The sequence below is a fragment of the Panicum virgatum genome, chromosome 7K, assembly GCF_016808335.1.
Source record: "Panicum virgatum strain AP13 chromosome 7K, P.virgatum_v5, whole genome shotgun sequence".
Classification (NCBI taxonomy): Eukaryota; Viridiplantae; Streptophyta; class Magnoliopsida; order Poales; family Poaceae; genus Panicum; species Panicum virgatum.
Window position 1 is genome coordinate 41,438,031 of NC_053142.1, and position 25,114 is coordinate 41,463,144.

The window sequence follows — 25,114 nt, forward strand, 5'->3', positions numbered from 1 at the left end:
ATTCTGTGGGTGATCTTGCAAATCAACTGTTGAATTGGCAAAGGTGCAGCGATATCTTGCCATCTTTTCTCTAACATATTTTGAATTTCTGGTGCCGCCCAGCATTTTACACCCCAAAACAAGCGACTCCGCATTGTATCGTCCAACTAACAACAGTCAAACAAATTCCAAATTTGACCACATGAATTGCCTCTAGTAGAACTACATACTATACATTCCAACAAGGCAATAAATTCCGCTAGAATCCGAAGTTTGGTTCACACTCGAATTTGAGTTTGGTTGACACGTGAATTGCTGTTTTTTTTTCTTGAAAAAAGAGAGTACTTTTCATGTGCATCGCTTCTTGAAACGAAAGTTGAATGAAAATCAAGCAAAAAGAATTAGACCGGGCTGTCACCCATTCAACTTTAGCCACATCTTCACCACTAATGAACAGTATGCAGGCCAGAAACAAAAAGCAAAATCGATTGACACTAGCCCCAAGTATTAATCAAAGCGGCATCGGGATGGATCGGCTGCGGGAGCCAGTAGCCACCGACCAAATGAATGAAGGTGGACCGAGAGCGAGTGGCTGCAGTGGGTCCCTCATCCTTGACCCTGGCAAGTAGAGCAGAGGAGAAGCACACTGTTAATGCCGGTTTGCTTTCGGCTGTCCCATGAGGCCGGCCATAACCATAACCTCACCCTGTCCTAACCTCCCTCCTAGACCACGACCTCCGATCCATCCCGACGAGCAAAGGCTGCCGCCGGCCGTCCACGGATCGCCGGTGACTCGAGTGGCTGCCTAGATAGACCAGCGGCACGACACGACGCGCCTGTGCGTCGTCAACCGCTGGCAGTACTCGGGGCTCTTATTATTAAACTGAGAAAGTTTGCGTCCAGCACGTACTCATGCTGACTAATAAAGTCTGGAAGCTGTCTCGAAAAAAGAAAGAAAAAATTGAGCAAGTTGATATAAGATTATTTGTGATTCCCCCTCTTCATTCAGTTTAAGAAAAGCATGTACTTTTTCCCTGCTCGAAAATGTTACATAAATTTTCAGCTAAAATGGCAGTCTCTTAAGAGTTAAGCCTTAAAGTGTGTGGTTTGGGAGTTGGGATCTGGGGAGGAATCCAACTAGATTTACAGGTAGCAGGGAATGCTATGACCCAGGCCAGATATATCATGTCTAAAAAAAGATGTACCATTTATATCACACAGAATGACAGAACACATCTTCACTGTTGGCAGTTAGTGGTCTTGTGACAGAAATCTGATTGTTTCTCTGTCCTCAGGGACAGCCGGGCCAATTCAGTGAAAGAATGTCAGGGTCTCTCAGGTTCCCATGTGCAAATACCTTGGGCACTTTCACCTGTAGAAAATGTGCAGGCAAAGAGGAAGAGAGTAAATTTCTGACAGGAGGATATAATCTAATGGAGTTATTGTTACAAGTTCCTAAACTTGGCTACTGAATTTGACGAGCTAGTTACCATACCAGGGAAAGTGGGGGAATTCGGGGTTGAAGTTTTACTCTGGAGAATCCATCCACAGCAAACAAGCACTTGTACCCACTAATGGACTGGTGTTCACTGTTACATATATCCAAGATAAGAGAGAGAGCATTTAAGCATCATGATGTGAAATCCATATCAAATATATCAGAAGCACAGAAGTTGCTGAGAGCATTCAAAAACATGTTAGGTGTCCAAAAATGATTGAATGGTCGATTTTAAGAAACTATTAAACTCACTTCAGTAGATAGGTGAAATTCCTTTCCCGAAATTCTTCAATGGAGATTTCTTCCTCCTTAGAATACCTAGCCACAGAACAAAAGATTGATTGTGCAAAAATAAAATTGTGTGAGAATTTCAATGTAAATTGAAGAAACCTCAGAAATGGCAGTGTCAAAATTTACGAAGGATCAAAGGAGTACATGACAACAAAGACAGATGGGTAATCAATTCAGCAGTTCTGACTTACAATGCTTAGTACGCATACATTTCCAAACAACCCAATGCAATATAAAATAAGGAAAAAACAAATATTACACAACTATGGTCCAGCACTAGATCCAACCTCATAATTAAGGATGGCAGGATTTGACCTATGGCTATGCTGGGGCAAAAGAATAAACATTAGGTTCAGATGCAGGAAGGAGGAGGAGCCATGTGATTTGAAGTACTGGATAGACCAATAATTTGTTGGTAGAGCAGAAAACTAAGATGTTTGATGGTTAACATGGGCCAAGGAAATAAATATGCAAACTGAAATGAAAAGTCACTGAACAACATAGTTGCATGGCTATCTTGTTGTGTCGTTCCACATGTAGAGCTGTCATGGGGACAGGAGGAAATTTTGTGTTGTGAGGCTGGCTAGCCTAATGAGTTTCAATTAACAAATGCTTATTCATCTTAGACAACTCTTCGCTGATGTAGCACGACACATGGCAAGCCACATAGAATGAAGGGATAAAGTCGAACCTAAATGAAAAGTCCGAGGACTGAAACGGTCACTTTAATAACTGAGGGACCAAATGGAGCCCCGGGAGAGAACTCGAGGAAAAAATAGCTATTCCGCCATTTCAGAACATGATATAATTGCCCATTAGATTCTAGAGTGCAAACCAAACTGGACTATTGCAGAAAGTCTACACTCAATAAAAGTTGGGAAAACTCTATGCTGGACCACATAAGGCAGACGTATCGTGTAGGGATATCTAGTGAGCCTCGGAGGTATATTTTGCCAGATATAGTGGATGTGTAGTTGGCAAAGAAAGGTAAGACCAAGACTAAGCTAGTCAGGGAGTAGTAAAGAGGCATGCCTGATTCAGTATTCCAATTCGCATGCTACAATAACCACTACGGTGAGAGTGGTGAGAGTACTCGTACAACTATTAGGACTTAATATTTGAGGGGAAAAACTAATGGGACTTAAAATTTTAGCCTGACAGTCCAAAATTAACAGTAGCAAAAGATAAGACTAATGGACTTGTGATATTAATTGATAAGGATACTTCTCTTGATAAGAACCAACAGTCAACTAACTTTGCCGTATAGAAGCATACCTCCAAGGATATTCATTTTCACAGAAACGAGAAACCCCACTCATCGCGGTGAAGGCATCAATATGTACCATCTTTTCCTTCACTGAGGAATCTGGTAACAGAGGAATGCAAAGATCAATGGCTAGTGGTATCTGCCAACAAAGGACACCTATTTTCCACATACCCCATAGTCATAGTAGAGGCCAATAAGAGTATATAGCTGCTCAATTTATCAATTTGTGCTTGTAAGTTATCCAAACTTAAACCTTTTTAATAAATAGAGGCACCTATGCCTTACTTGTAGTTTGACCATAGGACACAAGTTTGTAGTTTCATGTATTCCACTTTAGTCATATAGCTCTCACCTGCTTCATGTAGAGCCTTTAGAGCATAGCCACCAGGATAATTGTTGTAGGATGCCATAAAAGTCACAGCAGAGTATCCTAGACTACAGAAACCATATGTAGGTTATCGATGCTAAATACGTTATACTATTCAAAAAACAGTTATGGATTAAAATCATCAAGGCAGTACCTGACAAGAAAGGCACCAAGCATGAGAATATAAAGTAAATTCCATCCGGCTTTCTTTCGGTTATTATATCTGGAAGTGATGAAGAAAAGTAAATATTGAATAGTGCATGACACTTCAACATCAAGGTTTTTTATAAAGGAAGTAGGTAGATAAGTGATGCTAAAATTCCCAGCTTGAATTTGTCATTTTTTAAAATGGTATGAAATAGGTATGATAGTAGCTCACAATCTGCTAGCTGCTAGTGAAGCGGACACATTAAACATGGGAATTGAGCCAATTATGAAACGAAGTTCCTGAAATATAGAAGATGACAATTATTATGTGTTGTAGACAAGTGTGGGAGAGAATAATGATATGTATTCCTCCAAACCCTAGAAGGGTGGGATATATAGTTCTTATAGATGGGCCTCTATACATGGGCTCAATATACTCCAACACCCCCCGCAGTCTGAACTACCGGCGCAGCGGTGTTCAAGACTGGACAACAAGAAAGCTAACACCCCCCGCAGTCTGAACTACCGACGCAGCGGTGTTCAAGAGTGGACAAGAGGAAAGTACAAAGGGCATAGACTCCCCCCCCCCCCCCGCGTGCAGCCACAACTAGCCACCTGCTACGTTGAGGCTGGAGCGAAACTCCGAGAAGGTCGAGGAGGGCAGTCCCTTGGTGAAGATATAAGCAAACTGGGAGGTGGTCGGGACATGGAGTACCCGAACATCGCCGACGGCGACTCTGTCGCGCACGAAGTGTAGGTCGATCTCCACGTGCTTCGTCCGCTGGTGCTGGACGGGGTTGGTGGAGAGATACACGGCGCTAACGTTGTCGCAGTAGACGAGCGTGCTCTTGGCGAGCGAGCTGTGGAGCTCCGCCAAGAGCTGTCGAAGCCAGGACGCCTCCGCCACGCCGTTAGCGACAGCCCGGTACTCCGCCTCAGCACTGGAGCGGGAGACAACCGACTGCCGCTTGGACGATCAGCAGACCAGGTTGCCGCCTAGGAAGACGGCGTAGCCGGAAGTGGAGCGGCGAGTGTCCGGGCAGCCAGTCCAGTCAGCGTCGGTGTAGACCACCAGCTCAGAGGTGGAAGAGCGGTGAAGAACCAAGCCGAAGCCAACAGTGCCACGGACGTACCAGAGGAGACGCTTCAGCGCAGCAAGATAAGACTCCCTGTGATTATGCATGTGAAGACAGACCTGCTGAACGGCATAGGTGAGATCCGGCCGGGTGAAGGTCAGGTACTGCAAAGCACCGGCAAGGCTCCGGTAGGCAGTAGGATCAGCCACAGGATCACCCAGATCAGCAGACAGCTTCGCCTGAGTATCGACAGGAGTGGAGCATGGCTTGCAATCAGTCATCCCAGCCCGCTCCAGAATGTCGAGTGCATACTGCCGCTGGTGAAGGAACAGGCCAGACGGGCGAGTCTCAACAGTAACGCCCAAGAAGTGGTTGAGCTGACCAAGATCCTTCATAGCAAACTCCTACTGCAGAGAGGAGATGACGCGCTCAAGCAACTACTGACTGGAGGCGGTGAGCACAATGTCATCAACATAGAGCAACAGGTAGGCAGTCTCATCCCCACGACAGTAGATGAACAGAGAAGTGTCAGCCTTGGCCTCTGTGAATCCCAAAGCCAGCAAGAACGTGGCGAACCGAGAGTACCAAGCCCGAGGAGCCTGCTTCAGACCATAGAGGGACTTGTTGAGCCGGCAGACCATATCCGGACGACTCGAGTCCACAAATCCCGCCGGCTAAGAGTAGTACACTGTCTCTGACAGAGTGCCGTGAAGAAACACATTCTTCACATCCAGCTGGTGCACAGGCCAGGAGCGAGAGAGCACGAGCGAGAGAACCGTGCGCACAGTAGCAGGCTTCACCACTGGGCTGAAGGTCTCATCGTAGTCCACACCAGGCCGCTGGGTGAAACCCCGGAGAACCCAACGAGCCTTGTAGCGCTCCAGTGTGCCATCAGCCCGACGCTTATGCATCCAGATCCACTTGCCAGTGACCACATTGCAACCAGACGGACGCGGCACGAGGTCCCACGTCTGGTTGGCAAGGAGAGCCGCGTACTCCTCTTCCATCGCGCGACGCCAGTGAGGATCCGCCAGGGCGTCGCGGACAGAGGAGGGTACCGGAGAGACCCGCGGCTCGCCCTCGGTGGCGCAGAGAGTCGTGACCTGAGACGCCATCCGCCGAGTCACCATGGGATGGATATGCCGAGGATCCCGATGGACGACTGGCGGGTGGAACACCTCCGACTCGACTCGAGAGCGAGTCGGCGGAGGCGGCAGCGGCTCCGGTGTAGATGGCGGCGGCGACGACTCCGGTGTAGGCGTCGCAGAAGCCTCCGGAGCCAGGGTCGGCGCCGGTGCCGGCGCCGAACGACGCCGGTACACCTACACCGGCTGAGCGTACCGCGGCGACGCCTGAGTCGGCGCCGGATGACGCTGGTACACCCGCACCGGCTGAGCGTACCGCGCAGGTGCAGGGGGAGGCACCGGGGCCGCGCGTGGCGCAGCAGGAGACACCGGGGCCGCACGTGGCGCAGCAGGAGACACCGGGTCCGCGCGCGGCACGATCGGACTGTCCGGGGGCCGCGCTTGGCGCGACTGTGGGCATCGGGGCCGCGCTTGGCGCAGCAGGGATCACCGGGAACGGTGCCGGTGTACCGGAAAAACCTGCAGGGAAAGGACAGACAGGAAAAGGTGGCTGAACCACCGGGTCAGTCGGAAACAGAGAGTCCAGCTCGGGGTCAGGAGAAGGTGTGGAGGAGGTGGAGTAGGAAAAATCCGACTCGTCAAAGACGACGTGTCGGGAGATCAGGACGCGGCAAGAGGTGATGTCAAAGCATCGGTACCCCTTGTGGTCAGGGGAGTAACCAAGGAACACACAACGAGTCGAGCGGGGCGCCAGCTTGTGAGGAGCAGTGGCGGAGGTGTTAGGGTAACATACACACCCGAAGACCCAAAGGTGGTCGTAGCGAGGGGTGCCAAAAAGAGTGGTGTGGAGTGGGAGCAGGAGAAGCAGTGGACGGAAGACGGTTGAGTAAGTAGGTGGCGGTGTGGAGGCACTCAGCCCAGAAGCACGGGGGCAGAGAGGCCTGGATCAGAAGGGTGCGCACGACGTCGTTCGTCGTGCGAATCATCCGCTCAGCCTTACCGTTCTGAGGAGAGGTATACGGACAAGACATACGCAGCTGAACACCCCGAGAGAGGAAGAAAGAACGAGAGGTGGAGTTGTCGAACTCCCGCTTGTTGTCACACTGGACGGGCTTAACGGTGAGGCCAAACTGAGTGGGCACTCAGGCAAAGAAGTGGAGGAGGGTGGGGAAGGTCTCAGACTTGGCGTGCAAAGGAAACGTCCAAGAGTAGTGTGAGAAGTCATCGACCACCACCAAATAGTACTTATAACCAGAAAGCCTAAGTACATGAGAGGTCCACAGGTCACAATGAACAAGATCAAATGTATGCGTCGCATGCGAAGAAGAAGAAAAAGGGAGCCGAACATGACGACCGAGCTGGCACGCATGGCAGAGGGGCTCAGCAGGAGTCCTAATACCAGGAACATCAGCACTACGACTGAGCTGAGTCAGAACGTCGCGGCCAGTGTGACCAAGACGGCAGTGCCAGGTGGTGGAAGACGGCGTCGCGGCAAAAGCGGCAGACGAAGAAGAAGGCGAAAGTGGTGCAGCGGAAGAAGGAAGGCGAAGGGTGTAAAGGGACCCCGTGCTGTCACACCGGAGTAGCGGACGCCGGGAGGCCGAATCCTTTACAGTGAGGCTAGAAGAATCAAACTCGATGGAACAAGAATTGTCAGCTGTAAACTGACGAATGGAAAGAAGGTTATGAACCATCTGAGGAGCAACAAGGACATTGGAAAGAAAAGAACCAGGAGTAGAACCCACGGCGGTGACAGGAAAGCAAGACACATCACCAACCATGATGGAAGAAGGACAAGAGGGGTGTTGGGGTCGGACAGAAGAGAGGATACCGGCATCTGGGGTGGTGTGGAAGGAGGCACCCGAGTCGGCGATCCACTCGGTGCTGACCGGCGGCGTCCGCCCCATGACGCTGAAGGACTGCGCCAGTGCGGTCTGGTCCCACCCCCCAGGCCAGGTCGGCTGCTGGCTGGGTGGAGCGGGCGTCCAGGACGGCGCGAACAGGGGAGCAACAGCGGCGAGCATGGCCGCCGGCTGGGGCTGAGGGCGAGGGGCCCCCTCCTGACCCTGAAACGGCCACATCGGGATGCGCCCCGGCCGCCAAGGCGTACCTCCAGGGCCAGGAGCAGGAGTGGGAGCCGTAGTCGGGTCCGGAGTGCCCCGAGCACCACCACCACGTCCCCTCCGCCGACGACGCCCTCAGCCTCCCCCACCCCCGGTCTGACCGGTGAGAGGAGCACCAAGGAGGGGGTCGGGCGGGTCGATCCGGGGTCCAAATCCAGAGGGCGGAGCCTGGTGGGAGGACGAAGCGCCGTGCTTGGTGAAGGGGACGACGGGCGGGACGGCAACCCGACGAGTGAGAGCGTCGGCCGCGGAGCTCTCACGCTCCCAAGCGAGGGCAGCCGCGCGGGCCCGCTCCTGAGCCGCTGAAGCCTCGGACTTGGCGGCGAGGAGGGCCGCGGCGAGAGCGTCGTCGGCCGTAGCAGCTCCGGCGGCGATCAGCTGCCAGCGGAAGGCGGCGGCGGCGAACGGCGCGTCCGCGTGGGGCATACCGAACGCAGGCACGGGCGCCGCGGGCGCGTGCAGGAGCGCGGGCGCGGGCATCGCGGGCAGTCGGGCAGAGCCATCGCGGCCTGCGCGGCGGGCATAACGGCGGCCTGCGCGGCGTGCGCCCGCGCGAGCTTGGCCTCGACGAGCTTTACCTCGAGGTCCCGCAGGGCGGCCGCGAGGCGGGCGGCGCGGGCGTGGCCACGGGCGGCTGGCACGCCGGTGGCGGCGGCCCAGGGGGCGGCGGCGGCAGGGGCACGCCAGGGCGGCGCGGCCGCGCCGGGAGCAAATCCGCGCCAGGCCGGGGCAGGGGCGGCAGGGGCACGCCAGGCCGGGGCGGCGGCTGGGGCGCGCCAGGGTAAGGAGAGGGGCAGCGACACCGGCCAAGGCGGCGGCACCAGGGGCTGCGCCGCCCTGGCCCGCCAGCGGCACCTGTAGGAGCGGCAGCGGTGCCTGCAGGGGCGGCTCGGGTCCCGGAGGCGGAGGGGGCGCGGGATCGGGCCCGCCCCCGCCTGCCACAGCCCCTGCGGCCCCTAGGCCCGCGGGCAGAGGAGCAGTGACGGCAAGGGCGGCGGCTAGAGGAGGCCTGGCTGCGACCCCCGCGCCAGCCGCGCCTGCGCGCGCGCTGGGCGGCCTGGGCTGCCGCGACCAGGTCGGATCGGCCGGCCCCCGTCCCGGCCGCCACGGCGGCGTAGGGTGGCCGGGCTGCGGCGCCCTGGGCAGGGAGGGAGGTGGCGGCGCCCAGGTCAGGGAGAGAGGTGGCGGCGCCCAGAGCAGCAGAGGAGGGGAGGAGAAACCCCGGCGGCGGCGGCCTCCGGCCGGCGGCTAGAGGAGGAAGAGAAGGATAGCTGATACCATGTAGACAAGTGTGGGAGAGAATAATGAGATGTATTCCTCCAAATCCTAGAATGGTGGGATATATAGTTTCTATACATGGGCTCAATATACTCCAACCCCCCCTCCCCCGCAGTCTGAACTACCGGCGCAGCGGTGTTCAAGACTGGACAACAAGAAAGCTAACATGTGCCATATTGGCCTAATGAATTTCAGAAATAAGAATCAGACTACTATCCAGAGATGAAAAATTACCTTATGTGGAAGTTTTGAATAGAGTACGACAAATAAGAAGACAGGAAGCATGTATGGTACTATCCTTCTATCAAGAAGGGCACCAACCTGAAAGTGAACTATAAGGCTTCATCAGATCTCCAGTACCACACCAACCGGTAAATCAGTAATGCCTTAACAATACCTCAAATCTCAACTAGCTAGTTCGTTGAAATTTAGAAACAAATAATTGCCTTTATAAATCCAATGCAATGCCAACCAAAGCTTAGAAAACACAATACCTTTAGGCACAGTTAAAGATCGATAAATCCTTGAGTAACCCTTATAACATTAATCCCTTGCAATTTCAAACTATCTTGAAGCAAAATGGAAATGGAAAATATGGCTTTTATTGTCATAATCCTTTAGGTTTTATACTTATATGCCAACATGAAATTTGAAAAAAAAAAGGTACCTAGGGGCAAGAAAAATGTCATGCAGACATTTAAAAAACACTATGGTCTAAGATCACTCAAAATTCAAACAACAGATCATATGATAGCTCTAACCAGACAGAATCTGTCTTACCATGCAAAGAGGGTATGCCACAAGCATGGAGCGCGGAAGTGCTGAGGTAAAGTACCAATGAATTGAATGGGTCTTAAGCTTGCTAAGGAGAACATAAGCTCAAGTGGTTTAGTACGGATGTTTCATTTGTAAATGCACATTGAATAAATTGAATGGAACGTTCAGCCGCAGAGAGAAAAGTAACATAATGTAATAGGATAAAAAATTGTAATATCATAAAGGATACACCCCATTCTGAACTTCGATTCAGAACTGAATTAAACCAGAGAACTTCAAATTCTGGCCACAAGATTCGACGCCACATTATAGAATCAATTAGCATTGTAAATCCTGGGAAAAAAAATAGTCATAGTGCAGCCAAAATTTTCTTAAAGGTTTTGTGTGGCAATTCCATTACAGAATATACAAAGGTAACACAAAGAAACATACCAATGCATATAAGGGCAGTGCTTACGCAATATTTTACTGCTTCCAAGAGAGAAACAGACCTGCTCTGTAAATAGCATAGTCAAATTCATATGTTAGGGTAACTCAGCCCCGACAGTACAGAATGCATATAGAAACAAGAACAAGGTGTACGGATAATTCTTATAGTACCCAAGAGTAGACATTACTATACACCATAGCGACCCTACAACTTCAATTTCAAGAATACTGCAAGGTGTAGTATATATGGCTATAAGAATGATGGAGGTTGGACATAAGTTCTGAGGGGGGCTATCTTGGTTAAGCATTGATTAGGATACTTTTTCTGACAAACAAATGGTGGCAGTTTGTGCTTCCTTAAGCAATTTGTAAATTCGGGGGGGGGGGGGGGGGGGGGGGGGTTACGGTTCAAGATAGAAACTAAAAACCACTAATATCTTTCCAAAGATCCCCTGAATAATTCCTCTTGTATGTTCTGAGGGTCGCTCCTTCAAGTTCATAATCATGAGTATTCATATCATCTAAGTATTCCTTGAAGTTCAGGACTAGAGTTGTGTTTCTACTATTTAGTGGTGGTCCCAGGCAGGTTCACTTCTAGGTCTAGGCAAAGCAAATACTTTAAACATACAGACCCCCCCCCCCCCGGTTCAATACCAATTCCTGACACAATTTACTACAAAAATAGAACTATATTGAAATACAAGTACAACTGTACAAACAATGCAAGTGATGAAAAGAAAACAGCTTGGACATCTGCTAGGTCAGAGACTCACCAGCAAAAGTGCAAGCCCTATTGGGCCAAGAAGAAGAATCATGTCACATCTAAAAACAACTGCAGCAACAATCTGCAAGAAAATGAGAATTACACAGTTTGGTTTAATTTAGTTACATAAAAAGCTTTAAATCTTTGTTGACCCTGATATTTGGTGCTGAAACTTGCACTTGTTGCAATCATGCCGTGTCCAGAACTTTAGATTGAGTTTACTTATTTGTTGTGTGTGCCAATTCAAATTTTGAAAAACAAGAATCCACGTGATAAACTTTGGAAACAAGACAATCTTTAGAAAATGTGAAAACAACGCCATTCAAATTCAAAGAGTATATCTAAGGTAAAGCATACCAAGGTCTGTAATGTACATATGGTGCTTCCCTTAAACCATAAAGAGTATGCCAAGTTGACTGCATAACATACACCATAGAAGAGTCATTTTCTTTTTTGTGAACTCCTAATTAGTTTTCTATTGTTGCCAAAAACTTTACAGAAACAGATTTCAGCTTTGTTCAGACAGTATGCTCTGTGCTTACCTAAAGCTAAAGCAAAGATATTTGGAAGCGGACGACTTGAGTAGAACAGCAAGTGAAACTGGATAGCAGTTAGTACCACAAAGAACACTTCAGATTGATGACCAAACTTCTTTTTTACCTGCTTGTTAGAAGTAAGCCAACAGAACCATGATCTCCAATTAAAAAAGTATATGAGAAATTCAATATAAACTCCTAAATAAAAAGTTATCAAACCACCTAATCAAAACTAGGCATAGTGAAAGATGAAAGGAAAAATACCTGAACTCGGAGAAGTCTCAAACTCATCAAAGTAACACAGCTCAATAGTAATCGAACTATCAAAGCAAACAGAGAAAATTCAGTCTACCAAAACTGCATCCACGAGAAGTTATTAACTTCTCAAGCCATACATCAAAATAGAATAAACATTCATGGAAGATATGTACCGAGCTTTAATGATCACCTGTCAGAAGACAATAAAACTTTGGAACATGAAGTAAACGCATTACAAAGACTGCCGGCGATGAGAGAATAGAGATAACAAATGCTCCTATAAAAATTGGCAGTGCATCACATTAATGTATAATGTCATATAGAGCTCTGCAACCTAACAAAACACATATGAATATCTTGTTTTGAGGAAATATTGTTTCATGCTGCACGAATCACGGGTTTCAAGCCAACATGAACTTTACCTATAAATGTTCGAGGAACAACTCCAGGAAATTCTAAATGATCGTACTGCACAAAACCATAAAAATACATAGTGGAAATCAATTAATAAAGACCACAGATATTATCCTAAACCAAATTTGGAGAGTTGCTAGCATCAGTATTTAGTATTTACCTTCTCGATGTGATAGGTGTGATAAAGAATATCATGCATGGCCTACATAATAAATGAATAATGTGATTAGCTCGACCATAGGAAATGCATGACAACAAAAGTGTACCCTCGAACAATAGACAAGGTAAAAATATTCACCAGATGAAGGTGAAAAATGCAAGAATCATGTATGGCTAAACTTAATATGCAACTAAAGTCTTCTAAGTTACAGGACGCAGGGCCGTATAAAAGAAACATAAATTGACATTTGATAATGGGAAACACTAGACATTTGCACAGCATATGCGGATGATTGCATACCAACAATATACAACTCATTGTACCAACTAAATGTCTATATTCAAAGTCATTTCAGAGAATTTCTGCATTTTCTGTCATGGCAGTGCCTTAAGTCACTAAGTTCTTTTGCAATAATTGATCTAAAAAGTCTCATGCACGACTGCGGGGATAAATAATCCACTTTGATTGGTCAGGGTGAACTCATACTACCATCCAAAGTCCACCCCCTCCCAGTCCCAGAGGCAAGCAACACATAATCACATACTACAAAAGCTTTTGTCTGAGCTCGAAGAAATTAGCAATTATTCATCCTCCAGAATCTGAGGTGCATAGTTCCGAGTGAACACAACTACTTGCTCAGAACATGAACATCCATTTTGAAGGAACATGAACATCCATAACTGTGCAGAAATGGGGGACTCCCTACTGCTCACGGGATGAATAGGCAATAGCAGTACCCCCATAATTAAGTTTATGGGTATAAGCAGCCCAGCAAGTCAGGGTGGGCAGGGATGAGGCGGCGAAGCAGCGGCACGGGCGCAACGGCGGTTGCGTCGAGTATGAGGCACGCCAGGCAGGGGCGGAGGAGGTGACCGGCCGCCAGAGAATGAGAGGACGTGTAAGCAGCCAATTGAGCACACTATACTAATGCGGCAACGATACTGCGGCCAGATTTCGACGCAGTGGGGCGGAGGCAAACAAGGAGGGAGCAGAGGTTGGAACCTGCACGTTGAAGCTCTCCTCCACCTTGTTGTAGGGCGCCATGACGGCGTAGAACGCGGCGATCGATCCGAGCATGAGGTCCCACCCCCATCCTGCGAACCAGCCGCCGCTGCTGGCAGGGGCGGGCTTCGGTCGGGGCATGGGCGGGAGCGGCGTGAGCGGAAGCGGAGTTTCGACTCGACTGGAGAAGCGGCGAGCGGGGGATCCGGCGCTCCGGCAGAGACAGGGGAGAGCGAGCCGGCGGCGGTGTCTCGGCGGCGTCGCGTGCGCGGCCTGAGTTGGTGGCAGGCCGTGTTAGGCTACCCGGCCCAACATAAGAAACGGCCCGGCACGTGTAGTGTTGCTTTAAACTCAACTCATTGTTTGAGGCCCAATGGGATCCTTGGCCTCCATTTTTTTAAAAAAACAAATTGGCCTCCATTTTCTTTGACTAGCTTTGCAGACTGTAGTATTGATAAAGGCAGTTCGTAGAGGGGATTTCAATCCAATTAAATAAGTACTTATACGAGAAGAAAGATAAGAGTGTTAGATTCATTTGTTCTAAGTTTATGTACAAGATCGAGTCTAGTGTACAAAATCGGGTTTGGGGTACATTCTGAGTACAAGATACAGGTGGTTCATGCCTAATCTAGTACAAAGAACGAGATAGAGGTGTGCAGAGAAGTGCAGGCCATCGGCCGCCGGCGGTGCAGTGGAGGAGGAACTCTGGTTCGCCATGTAGTCGACGGCGGCGAGGAAGTCCGGGTCCGTGGTGAGCGGATCCGGAGGTGGCGGTGGACGGCGCAAATCTCGGCGCCCTTCAGGCCTCCACCGGCACTGACCGACGACGGGAGTGGCGGAGGAGAACGACGTGGTGGCGGCGGCGGAGCTTCCCGTCGGCCTCGCGCTAACCCTAGATCGGTAGGGACTGTGGGAGTGGGTTCTGGCTGCGGTGAACTTTTGGGTGCCGCGCCCCGGGCCCCACTCCTCTTCTTTATAGCATTGGCGACGGGGCCCGCCAACCATAATGGGCTGGACGCCCCCGATCAGGGCGCACCAAGGGGTTTGGCCCAATCGTTGGATTGGGCCAAGAGATCAATTCCAACATTCTCTCTCTTGATCTCTCATTATTCTTATTCTTATTTTTTTATCTAAGTTTGGTCCATCTCATCGCAGATCAGTGTATAGGGCGTGCCTCGTCATGACAATTATTACTGTCAGATTAACAGCCACAATCACTTTTCCAGTCTGAAATAGAATCCTATTCTTGGGCCCTCTTTGTCCAGGAATCACAGGCTTTCTCTTAAACCCATGCTGGCTAAGTGTTCTCTGAACACATTTGGTGGTAGGTCTTTTATAAGCGGATCCGCTAACATCTGATTCGTTCTGATATGTTCTAGACAAATTGTTTGATCCTGGACTTGCTCCTTAACAACATAAAACTTGATGTCGATGTGTTTGGCAGATCCACTCGACTTGTTATTATGAGCATAAAACACTGCAGGCTCAGTATAATTTTAGTGGTCTTTCTAAACTATCTACCACTTTCAATCTGGGTACAAATTTCTTTAGCCATGTGACCTGCCCGGAGGCCTAATAACATGCCACAAATTTAGCATACATCGTGGAGGATGCTGTAACTGACTGTTTGGTGCTTTTTCACGATATTGCTCCTTTTGCAAGAGTGAAGATGTATCTAGACGTGAATTTTCTATCATCTACATCTCCTGCAAAATCTGAATCTGAATAACCTTCTACTTCTAAAGTGTCTGATTTTTTGTATGTTAGCATGAAGCCAGTTGTACCCCTCACATAGCGCAAAGCTTTCTTTACCATTTTCCAGTGCTCTATGCCTGGATTACTCTAGTATCTGCCAAGTACCCCGGTAACAAAACTTAAGTCAGGGCGTGTGCACACTTATGCATACTGTAAGCTTCCGACAGCTCAAGCATAAGGCACTGCCTTTATTTGTTCGAGCTCGTATTGGTTCTTAGGACACTGATGTTTTTCGAAACTGTCGCCCTTGACTATTGGAGCAGGTGTGGGCTTGCTCGCATGCATACCATATTTCTTTAATATCTTTTTAAGTATGCTTTCTGCGATAATCCTAAAATCCCGTTTTTTCTATCTCGGTGAATCTCAATTCCTAAAATGAATGAAGCTTCACCAAGATCCTTCATGTCAAAATTCGAGGACAAGAATTTCTTTGTCTCTAGTAGTAGATTAACATCACTGCTAGCTAGCAGAATGCCATCCACATATAGGATGAGGAAAATATATTTTCCATTCTTAAACTTCGCATAAATGTAGTTGTTCTCTTCATTTTCTTTAAATCCAAATTTTCTGATTGTTTCATCAAATTTCAAGTACTACTGCCTTGAAGCTTGCTTTAAGCCATAAATCTATTTCTTCAGGCGACACCCTAAATTTTCTTTGCCTTCCACGACAAAACCTTTCGGTTGTGCCATGTAGACGTCTTCGTATAGATCCCCATTTAAAAATGTCGTCTTTACATCCATCTGATGCAATTCTAAATCATAATGCGCCACTAAGTCCATTATTATTCTGAAGGAATCTTTACATGAGACTGGAGAAAAGGTCTCATTGTAGTCAATTTCTTCTCTTTGCGTGAAGCTTTTTGCCACGAGTCGTGCCTTATATCTTTCTATGTTTCCTTTGGAGTCACATTTCGTTTTGTAGACCCACTTGCAGCCTACTGTTTTGGCTCCTCTAGGAATTTCTGTCCCAAACTTTACTGGTACTCATGGATTTCATTTCATCTTCCATGGCTGCAAACCATTTGGATGAATTTGCGCTTTTCATGGCTTCTTCAAAAGAGGTGCGATCACCCTCATTTTGCACTTTTTCACTATTATAGATTTCATAGTTGTTAGAAATAGCTCGTTTTCTAATTCTTTGTGGCCTATCCGGGGCCACTGGGACTGGTATTTCTTGCACGGGAGGCTGCTGTGGCTCCCCCTCATCTATGGCAGTGGGTTCTATTTGATCGGGTTCTATTTGATCATGAGAAACGGGCACCTCATTTTCATTTTCTGCCACGTTGGGAGAACTGACAACAGGTGTTGGCACTGCAGTTTCCTGTTCTATTGGTGTCGCGACCACAGGCAACGAGAAATATGGCTCTTGACTCATCAGAGTGGGAACAAATACTCACTTCTCTTCAAGATCAATTTTTCTGGCTGCCATGCTCCCCCTGATCATCTGATCTTCTAAGAAGTCAGCGTGTCTTATTTCTACAAACTTCGTGTGTCTGTCAGGGCAGTAGAAACGATACCCTTTCAATTTTTCTAGAAAGCCAATAAAATGGCAACTGACTGTTTTGGGATCTAGCTTCCCAATGTTTGGATTAAATACTTTGGCCTCAGCTGGACAGCCCCATACGCAAAAATGATTAAGTGAGGGTTCTCTTCCTGTCCACAGTTCATACGGTGTTTTCGGCACCGATTTACTTGGCACGTGATTAAGAATGTAGGTGGCGGTTTTTAACGCCTCCATCCACAAGTTAATCGATAGCGTGGAGTAACTCATCATGCTTCTTATCATATCCATCAGGGTGTGGTTTCTTCTTTTAGCCACTCCGTTCTGCTGAGGCTCGCCCGGTGTAGAATACTGGGCAACTATGACATTTTCCTGTAAGAACATTGCAAAAGGTCCAGGAACTTGGCCGTACGGGGTGTGTCGTCCGTAGTACTCTCCCCCACAGTCGGATCTGACTATCTTAATCTTTAAATCATGTTGGTTTTCTACTTCTGCTTTAAATATCTTGAATTTATCCAACACTTCTGATCGCTCTTTGATTGGATAAATGTAGCCATAACGCGAGTAATCATCTGTGAACATTATGAAGGAATCATAGCCCTCCACAGTAGTAACAGGGAACGGTCCACATATATCTGTGTGAATTATTTCTAAAATTCCCGCACTTCATTTGGCACCTTTCTTTATATTCTTAACGTACTTTCCTTTAATGCAATCGATACATTGTTCTAAATCTGAAAATTCTAATGTTGGAAGAATTGATGCTTTCACTAAGCGCTCTATTCTCCCCCTCGAAATATGGCCTAAACGACAATGCCATAATTTTGACGAGATTGCATCAATTCGTTTGCGTTTCTTAGTAACATTCTCGTATGAGGAGGCATTCTCATTCTCAGAACAAGCAACATTAACATTCTCAATTAATGAAAGCAAGTATAACTTCTCTTGTCAGAAGGCAAGACCAACACATTCTTTATCAAATAATATCTCACACTTGCCATCTCCAAAATAGCAATTAATTGAGTCATCATCTAATCTCGATACACTTATTAAGTTTCTTTGCAAAGACGGTACATAGAGAACATCTCTATGACAAAGTACAAAGCCACTATTTAACTGTAAATGAAATTATGTGATGGCTTCGACTTCTGCTTCTAGTCCGTTTGCAACTTTAATTCTTCTTCTACCGCTTGGCAGGCTTCTCCTCATACTTTCCCCCTGTAAGGCATTAGCAACATGCATATTTGCACCAGAGTCAATCCACCAAATGGATTTTATCATAACTTAAATACAGGGATTCATCTATAAACGTCATGGTGTCCTCACCTTCTTCTAGCAGTTTTTTCAGAAACTTCGGACAATCCCTCTTGTAGTGCCCTCTTCCTTTGCACTCAAGGAACTGATCTCTTTCAACTGGGAAATTCTTCCGGTTTTTCTGGACATTGCGCTGAGGTAGTTTGGAAGGGCCACTCTCCTTCTGATGTTTGCCTGGTGGGAAAGGTCTCCTGTTTTGATAATTCCTTTTCTTTTGCTGTACTGCAAAAACAAGCTCGCCACCATTGGCATGCTGAAGGCGATCTTCTTCTTGAATGCACATGCCAATCAGCTTCTCAATGTCCCAATTTTCTGGAAAGGTGTTGTAGTTGACATGAAAGGTCGCAAACTCCTTTGGTAGGGACTTGAAGATCAGCTGAACAAGGAACGATTCTGGCAAAGGCATGTCCATTGTTTTGAGCTTGATGGCCATGTGGCTCATATGTAAGATGTGATCTCTGATGCCACCGGGACCACTAGTGTATTTCTTAGTCATAAGCTGTTCAGCAAGAGTGGCAGCAGAAGACTTGGAGGAACCAGTAAACTGACTAACTGACTCTTCACTTTGGCTAAGTATTCTGAGGCCGTGGGGTAATCCGTGATTGACATTCTGATTGCATCTGAAATGAAACATTTGATGATCATGAGACACTTGCGGTTTGAAGCTCTCCATTGAGCCCGCTCAATGTCAAATCTGGTCCAAGTAGTGTCATAGTTTTTTTCACGAAGAGCCCAAGCAGTGGCTTCTTCATTCTCTCCCTCACAGGCTTTTCTGGTTCTTGTGGTGCTGCCGTTGTGATGGCCAAATCTATATTGCCCATCGCCAGTGCAATCTCAAGTTTCTGGTACCATTTCCTATAGTTGGTGCCATCTAATTCTGGGATTCCATTCACAAGACTCATAATAACAGTGGAGCCTGAAATTTGAATTCAAATTTTGTGAGGACAACAATAAATAAATGTATCAATTTAACTTTGGTCAAAATTAAAACATGCGAGCATCTGTGCATTAAATCTAAATCACCGTTGGGCAGAAAAAGACATAATGCATGAAAAAATTTGGACAAGATTATAATATTGCAATATCAACTTTGGTCAAAAATTACAATATCATAAGGTACAAAAAATTCTGAGAAAACAAATTCTATATGCCTCTATATCAATTATCCCGTTGGTTCAAATTAACATAGAGACAAAAAATAATTCTTACAGCGAAACAGGTAAAATTCTAAATATTTAGAAGTAAATTTCTTTAATTCTTTGCTCTGAAAATAATACACGTCGGTGTATTTTCATGCAGAAAAAAATTCTAAACAAATTCATCATAATTCATTCATATTCAAAAGGATTCTGAAAAATGAAAAGAAAATTCTAACTCTCTTCTTTTATTCGGCCCGAAGGCCGGATGCGGCCCACGGCCCATCCCGCGCGGCGGAGCGCCCCCGCGCCCAGGCCGCAACCTAGGCCTGGGCCGAGAAAGTGGCCCGCCCGCGCCCCCTGCCTGGGCTGCTTCTGGCCCACGTCGCCGGCCAGGCGCTGCTAGCCGTCGGACTGAATCCGACGGCCGCCCATGCATTTCGGCCGGTCAAAACCGGCGTTGTCGGAGGAGCGCAAAACCCTAGCTCATTCTTTCTTTCTCCCCCGTTTCTCTCGCGTCGAGCGGCAATCAATCATGGCGACCGGACCGGAGCGAGAGGAGCAGGCAATGCTGCCGCCGGCCCCATCGCCGGCGCGCGCGCTCTACCAAGTGGGAGCACGCCGCCGTCGAGCGGCCTGACGGCGGTGCCCGAGGTCCGCGCGGTTTCTGGAGATCTCGGCGAGCGGCGGCACGATCTGTTCGTGTGCGCCGCCATGGCCGGGATCATGCGCACGCGGCGGTGGCCAACTTGTGCACCGGCGGCAAGCTCTGGTGTGTCCCGCCGCCTTCTTCTTGGCTAGGGTTAGGGTTCTAAATTTCTGGGGTTGGGATTCTTGACATTCTTTTGATTCGAGATCTATTTGCATGTCTTTCTTCGATTCTTCCCCCGTTCTGAGCACGGATCTGAGTCCACTGACCCCAAAAGACCCGATCTACAACTATATCGGGCGTCTGATACCATTGTTAGATTCATTTGTTCTGAGTTGCTGTACAAGATCGAGTCTAGTGTACAAAACCGGGTCTGGGGTACATTCTGAGTACAAGATAAAGTGGTTCATGCCTAATCTAGTACAAAGAACGAGAGAGAGGTGTGCAGAGAAGTGCAGACCATCAGCCGGCGGCAGCGCAGTGGAGGAGGAACTCTGGTTCGCCATGTAGTCGACGGCGGCGAGGAAGTCCGGGTCGGTGGTGAGCGGATCCAGCTGCGGCGGTGGACAGTGCAGATCCCGGCGCCCTTCAGGCCTCCACCGTCACTGACCGACGATGGGAGTGGCGGAGGAGAACGTCGTGGTGGCGGCGGCGGAGCTTCCCGTCGACCTCGCGCTAACCCTAGATCGGTAGGGACTGTGGGAGTGGGTTCGCGGTGAACTTTTGGGTGCCGCGCCCCGGGCCCCACTCCTCTTCTTTATAGTGCTGGCGATAGGGGCTCACCAGCCATAACGGGCTAGACGCCCCCGATCAGGGGCGCACCAAGGGGTTTGGCCCTATTGTTGGATTGGGCCAAGAGATCAATTCCAACAAAGAGTAGTTTTATCATGGTGAAATTGATGCTCATCGCTTTTAACACGTTACAAATCTAGTGAAACTCCCGCTCAGAGAATATGTATTTTATCTCCACACATTTCATTAGACTAGTGGTGACTGGTGAGTGAGATGGCCTGAGGAAGCCCGATCCTATGTGAGGAAGAGGACCAAGGAACAATAGGCACTGCAGCTATTCGAGCGACCTAATTCAGAAGTGGCCCAGTAAGCCTCTCAGGTTCTTTTGCCCTTCCGATGCAGTCAGCCGCCAGACATACACGAACATGTGAATGAAGATTTGTCTGAGAGCTCATGGTTTTCCTCACTTGCAGCAACTGCTGTACTGGTGCAGTTTCGCAATCATTAGGAGCTGCACGCATGATCAGCAAGGAGCTGTGCCCTTGTTTGTACAATTAGCCAGGTGAATACAAATGTTCGTACTGCCAGCAGCAGCAAGGTGGCCTGGCCTGGTCTGGTCTCGCTTTCTGTGCCTTACATGCATGGCAGCCATGTCTAAGGCTTTAAGCAGAAGCACGCGTACCGTTCTAACAGCATCAGATGTTCTGACGCAATCATGCATGTAACCAAAAGTCACCCGTAGATTATATTAGGATCGATGGACCTTGCAGCTACTACTGATTTGCTTTCTACTCCGATCCAAATGTGCGTCTACAAAGCAACATCTTGGTGCATCATCGTCCACATATTTATCACACAGCTAGCATTGCTGCATGCCAATAGCTTCATCATCAGATCAGATGTGCAAGCGCGCGTCGTCGATCGATCTCTAGAGCGAGCTGAAGACGCAGCTGCCGGTGTGGTCGTCGCCGGCGTCGTCGCTGCAGGGGGAGTGGGTGTGGCGCCCCTCGTAGGTGGTGATCACCATGCGGCAGTCCTCCGACAGCCGCTCCACTCGCTTCTTCACGCGGCAGTTGCTGTGGGTGCACCGGTAGTAGCTCCTGAACGCATGCAAATGACATGATCAAGGGACTGATCATCAGCGAACTGCTGAAACCACAAATTAATTAGGGAATGTATCAGGTGCAAACCAATTTCTCCGTGCAAACTATGAAAACTTCAATCTGGGTCATAGGGTTTAGGGTTTAGGGGAGGGGCGCAAGGGGGTCATCAGATCAATATCCAAGGGGAGGGGCGCAAGGGGGTGAGAGAGGAGATTTGCAAAAGTAGCACCTGTGCATAAGCATTGTCAAACTGTATCTATCAGCTTTATGTGTTCAGAAAGTGCCTCTTCAATTAATCCCGAAATTTAAGCATATGCTACTGGTATGGAAATGGCTGGGATTTATCTTGTTCACCTGTTACATTGTTCAAATAGTTTTTTTTTTACAGATCGATATCGCTGTGAAAATAATACTCCATAGTATCACAACAAACATTTCACCATGCCGGGGCATAATGTAAAGAAATGGTCGGTTTTTGAGACCCCCCCCCCCCCCCATATGTTTGGATCTTCGTCAGTTATGCATGCATGGCAAAAATTAAGTTTAATTTTTTCTGCATGACAAATCATCAAAACTGCATCAAATCTACGTGGCAGAGAGCTCCTATGCATATAATGGACTATGTCATCAAGTCGCACTGAATCTGATTGGCCAGTTTTATATATGTGCGTTGAATCTAGAGAGTATTCTAGCATATATATTATTCAAGAGCATTCCAAACACAGACAAAACATGAACAGACCGGCCGGCATAGATTCAGGCTCTATATATACTACATGCCCTCTATCTATAAAGAAAGCACTTGCGAATGAGATGTAGCTCGAACGAAAAATTTCAAAGATACTATGGGCCAACAATCATATGGACAGGTCGGTTTGCCTTTCCTACAGCGCATTGAGTGTCTGAAGAAACATCCTTCTGTGAAAATGTGTGCACCATTTGGCATTTGTCCCAGCGCATCCATACGCACTGCTTCATGTGCATGCGTGTCCTATTGTTGCAGATCATGAATGATGATAGGTTTTACTAGTGCATGCCTTGGATGATGTATGATCAGAACTTAGACCTAGCTAGCAGTAGATTGAGGAAAAGGATCTCTTTACAAATTCTTGAAATTGATATTTTAGAGACTCCAGCAATATGCATCTGTCCTTTCACTTTGTAGTATTGCATGGCCTGACTCTTCTTTTCTTTTGGAAATAGGTTGTGTGGTGTGACTCTCACAGCAACAATTTTTCTGATGTAGGTGAAATGAAAGCAAAAGACTTATCTAACATCAGCATAGCATAGATGAGTTTTGGGCAGATGTATCACTGATGATGATGCATCAAGCATGCTCAATGTCATAGAAAAAGACGATTCAATCTTGCCATAAAGTTATTTAACTATTATAGACATATGGCAACTGTATCTGGAATATTCATGTTAATATGTTGCATGTGTCATCTATATCAATTTTTCTCATGCAAGAACACATTTATAAAAGTATATATCATGAAACATGTGAAATCCGGCCCAATTTGGATGTGGCCCAGTTGTGGCCATGAGTGCTGCGTGCACATGTTTAGTACTACATTTCTAGTTGAGGCAAGGGTTGACCCTTTTACGCGAAGTGAGGATGAAAGCGTAAGTAAGGTGCTATGTGTAAGTGGGCTCGCCCCTCGAAAGGGCTGGACTGTGCGGTGTTGGGGGGGGGGGGCGTTACAAAACACACCTAAAAATGCATCAGATTGGATGTTCCTCTTTAGGCACAGTATTCCTTATGATGTCATAATTTTATTAGCAGCTGTCGGCGCACTGAGAAGCTAGTTGGGGGGGGGGAGCAAGGCAGCAAAAATACACACAATTTCTCCCCATAATCTGCGGTCTATGATTTATTCTCTATTTGAGGTTACTGGCTTTTATTGGTCTCTAAAATGCGAATCTGACATTATTTCCATACAGAATTATAAAAGTTATTTACATATGGCCAAGCTAGAAAAGTTGTAAATATGTTAAAATGTCAAATTTAGAAAATTGATTGAGACGTTCTAAACTATCAAATGCATGGCTCAAGCCAAGTCTTTGGCCGATTTATTTTATTCCAACTTTCACTGTCATTCAAAAACGTCAAAATATCACTGCTAGACAGAGAACTCAACTAGCAGATGAGCCAGTAGTCCACAGATCGAGCAATGCTCAATGCTGACTCCGCCTTCGACATGCTACCAATGCTTATTACCCGCAGTATACCATATATGATTCAAGGTTTGGCAAGTTAGCATACGATTTTTGACATCCAAAAACAAGATCATGCATCAGGTGGAAGAGCACCTGCGCACACTTTTTTCACTCCTGAAGTGGGTTATTATTTGCGGGGGAAAACGTACGAGAAAATTAGAGGAATTCTGTGGAAAACGTCTCGATTTTTTCCATAGCGGCGGCGGGTAAATTGAACATTCACGCTCCAATTGTAAACAGAGCATTAGGGTTAGCATCCATTTTTTGCCATTGCGTGTTACTGTGTGCTCCTATGAACTAACGAATCACTATAGATAGATCGAGTACCTTGGATGGAGGCTGTTCTTGACAACCTTCTGGCCGTACTTCCGCCACTTGTAGCCGTCGTCCAGCACATCCACGTCGCTCCTGGTCTGGAAGCAGAACCTCGGCTCCCTCATCTTCCTCCTCACCTTCATCCGCGCTTTCTCCCCGGCAGCCGCCGCCGAGCCCTTCCACCTGTTCACCCCGTCCGGAGAGATGAGGAGATGCCGATGTGATCCCAATCAGTTCAACGCTAAATCTCCCCCACCCCACACCAAGAACCCTAACAATCGGTGAACAGGCCATGCCACAGTACTACTCCGCCATGTGTTCGAGAATCAAGCGGTGAGATACGATGCGGCCCTACGTACCATGAACTCGAGCCGTGGAACGTGCCGGTGGTGGTGGTACTAGCGATCTCCCCACTGGCTTTCGCCGCTGAGGTACCCGCCTGCGAAAACCAATTTTATAAAGGATCAAGGAACAATCCAGATATGCCATTCAATTCAATCAAGCGTCATTTACCTCGCCGGCGTCCAGCACGACGAACGGGATCCCTGGAAGAAGCAGAGGGTACAGGCCGCCGTGGTGGTCCGAAGAGAGCATCACGTCATGGTTCCCGCCCTGCTCCTGGACCTGGAACAACGGCATCTGCAGAAGCTTGTGCTGGTTCGGCAGCGGGGCAAGAGGAGGAGGAAGGGCGCATGGGCTGAAGAGGCTAGGAAGGCAGGTCTCAAACTGGCTGCTCCCCTCCATGCACGCATATAACACAAGATCGATCTATCGACCATGCAGGTGAGGGTGTGTCGTGGTGATGATCAATGGATCGAATCATCCATGGATCAAAGTGGTCTTGGGGGCATGAGTGAGTGAGATGCCGAGGAAGATTTCTGTCTTTTAGGTTAAAAAAAAGGAGTGGTGGACAAGCTGGGAGGTCTGGACGAGACAT

At 47.8% G+C, this 25,114-nt stretch overlaps 3 protein-coding genes across 3 annotated transcripts; all 3 read right to left on the minus strand.

Moving 5' to 3' along the window:
• Window positions 1–949: 949 nt before the first annotated feature.
• On the minus strand, window positions 950–13,731 carry LOC120642645 (dol-P-Man:Man(7)GlcNAc(2)-PP-Dol alpha-1,6-mannosyltransferase-like). Its single transcript, XM_039919209.1, has 19 exons — window positions 13,451–13,731; window positions 12,449–12,490; window positions 12,297–12,342; window positions 12,065–12,151; window positions 11,881–11,936; window positions 11,623–11,740; window positions 11,438–11,496; window positions 11,091–11,162; window positions 10,321–10,384; window positions 10,118–10,221; window positions 9,892–9,963; window positions 9,346–9,432; window positions 3,782–3,849; window positions 3,557–3,625; window positions 3,388–3,470; window positions 3,044–3,134; window positions 1,730–1,795; window positions 1,475–1,568; window positions 950–1,351 (listed from the first exon to the last, which is right to left on the minus strand). The coding sequence occupies exons 1-19, from the start codon at window positions 13,589–13,591 to the stop codon at window positions 1,271–1,273; spliced, it is 1,500 nt and encodes a 499-aa protein (XP_039775143.1). The 5' UTR covers window positions 13,592–13,731; the 3' UTR covers window positions 950–1,270.
• A 3,913-nt stretch (window positions 13,732–17,644) lies between these two features.
• LOC120642646 lies at window positions 17,645–18,470 on the minus strand. Its single transcript, XM_039919210.1, has 2 exons — window positions 18,035–18,470; window positions 17,645–17,926 (listed from the first exon to the last, which is right to left on the minus strand). The coding sequence occupies exons 1-2, from the start codon at window positions 18,462–18,464 to the stop codon at window positions 17,892–17,894; spliced, it is 465 nt and encodes a 154-aa protein (XP_039775144.1). The 5' UTR covers window positions 18,465–18,470; the 3' UTR covers window positions 17,645–17,891.
• Window positions 18,471–21,255: 2,785 nt separating this feature from the next.
• On the minus strand, window positions 21,256–25,102 carry LOC120642647 (probable WRKY transcription factor 12). The gene is made up of 4 exons (XM_039919211.1): window positions 24,691–25,102; window positions 24,537–24,616; window positions 24,190–24,360; window positions 21,256–21,639 (listed from the first exon to the last, which is right to left on the minus strand). Exons 1-4 carry the CDS (start codon window positions 24,919–24,921, stop codon window positions 21,468–21,470), a joined length of 654 nt encoding a protein of 217 aa, XP_039775145.1. The 5' UTR covers window positions 24,922–25,102; the 3' UTR covers window positions 21,256–21,467.
• Between the last annotated feature and the right edge of the window lie 12 nt (window positions 25,103–25,114).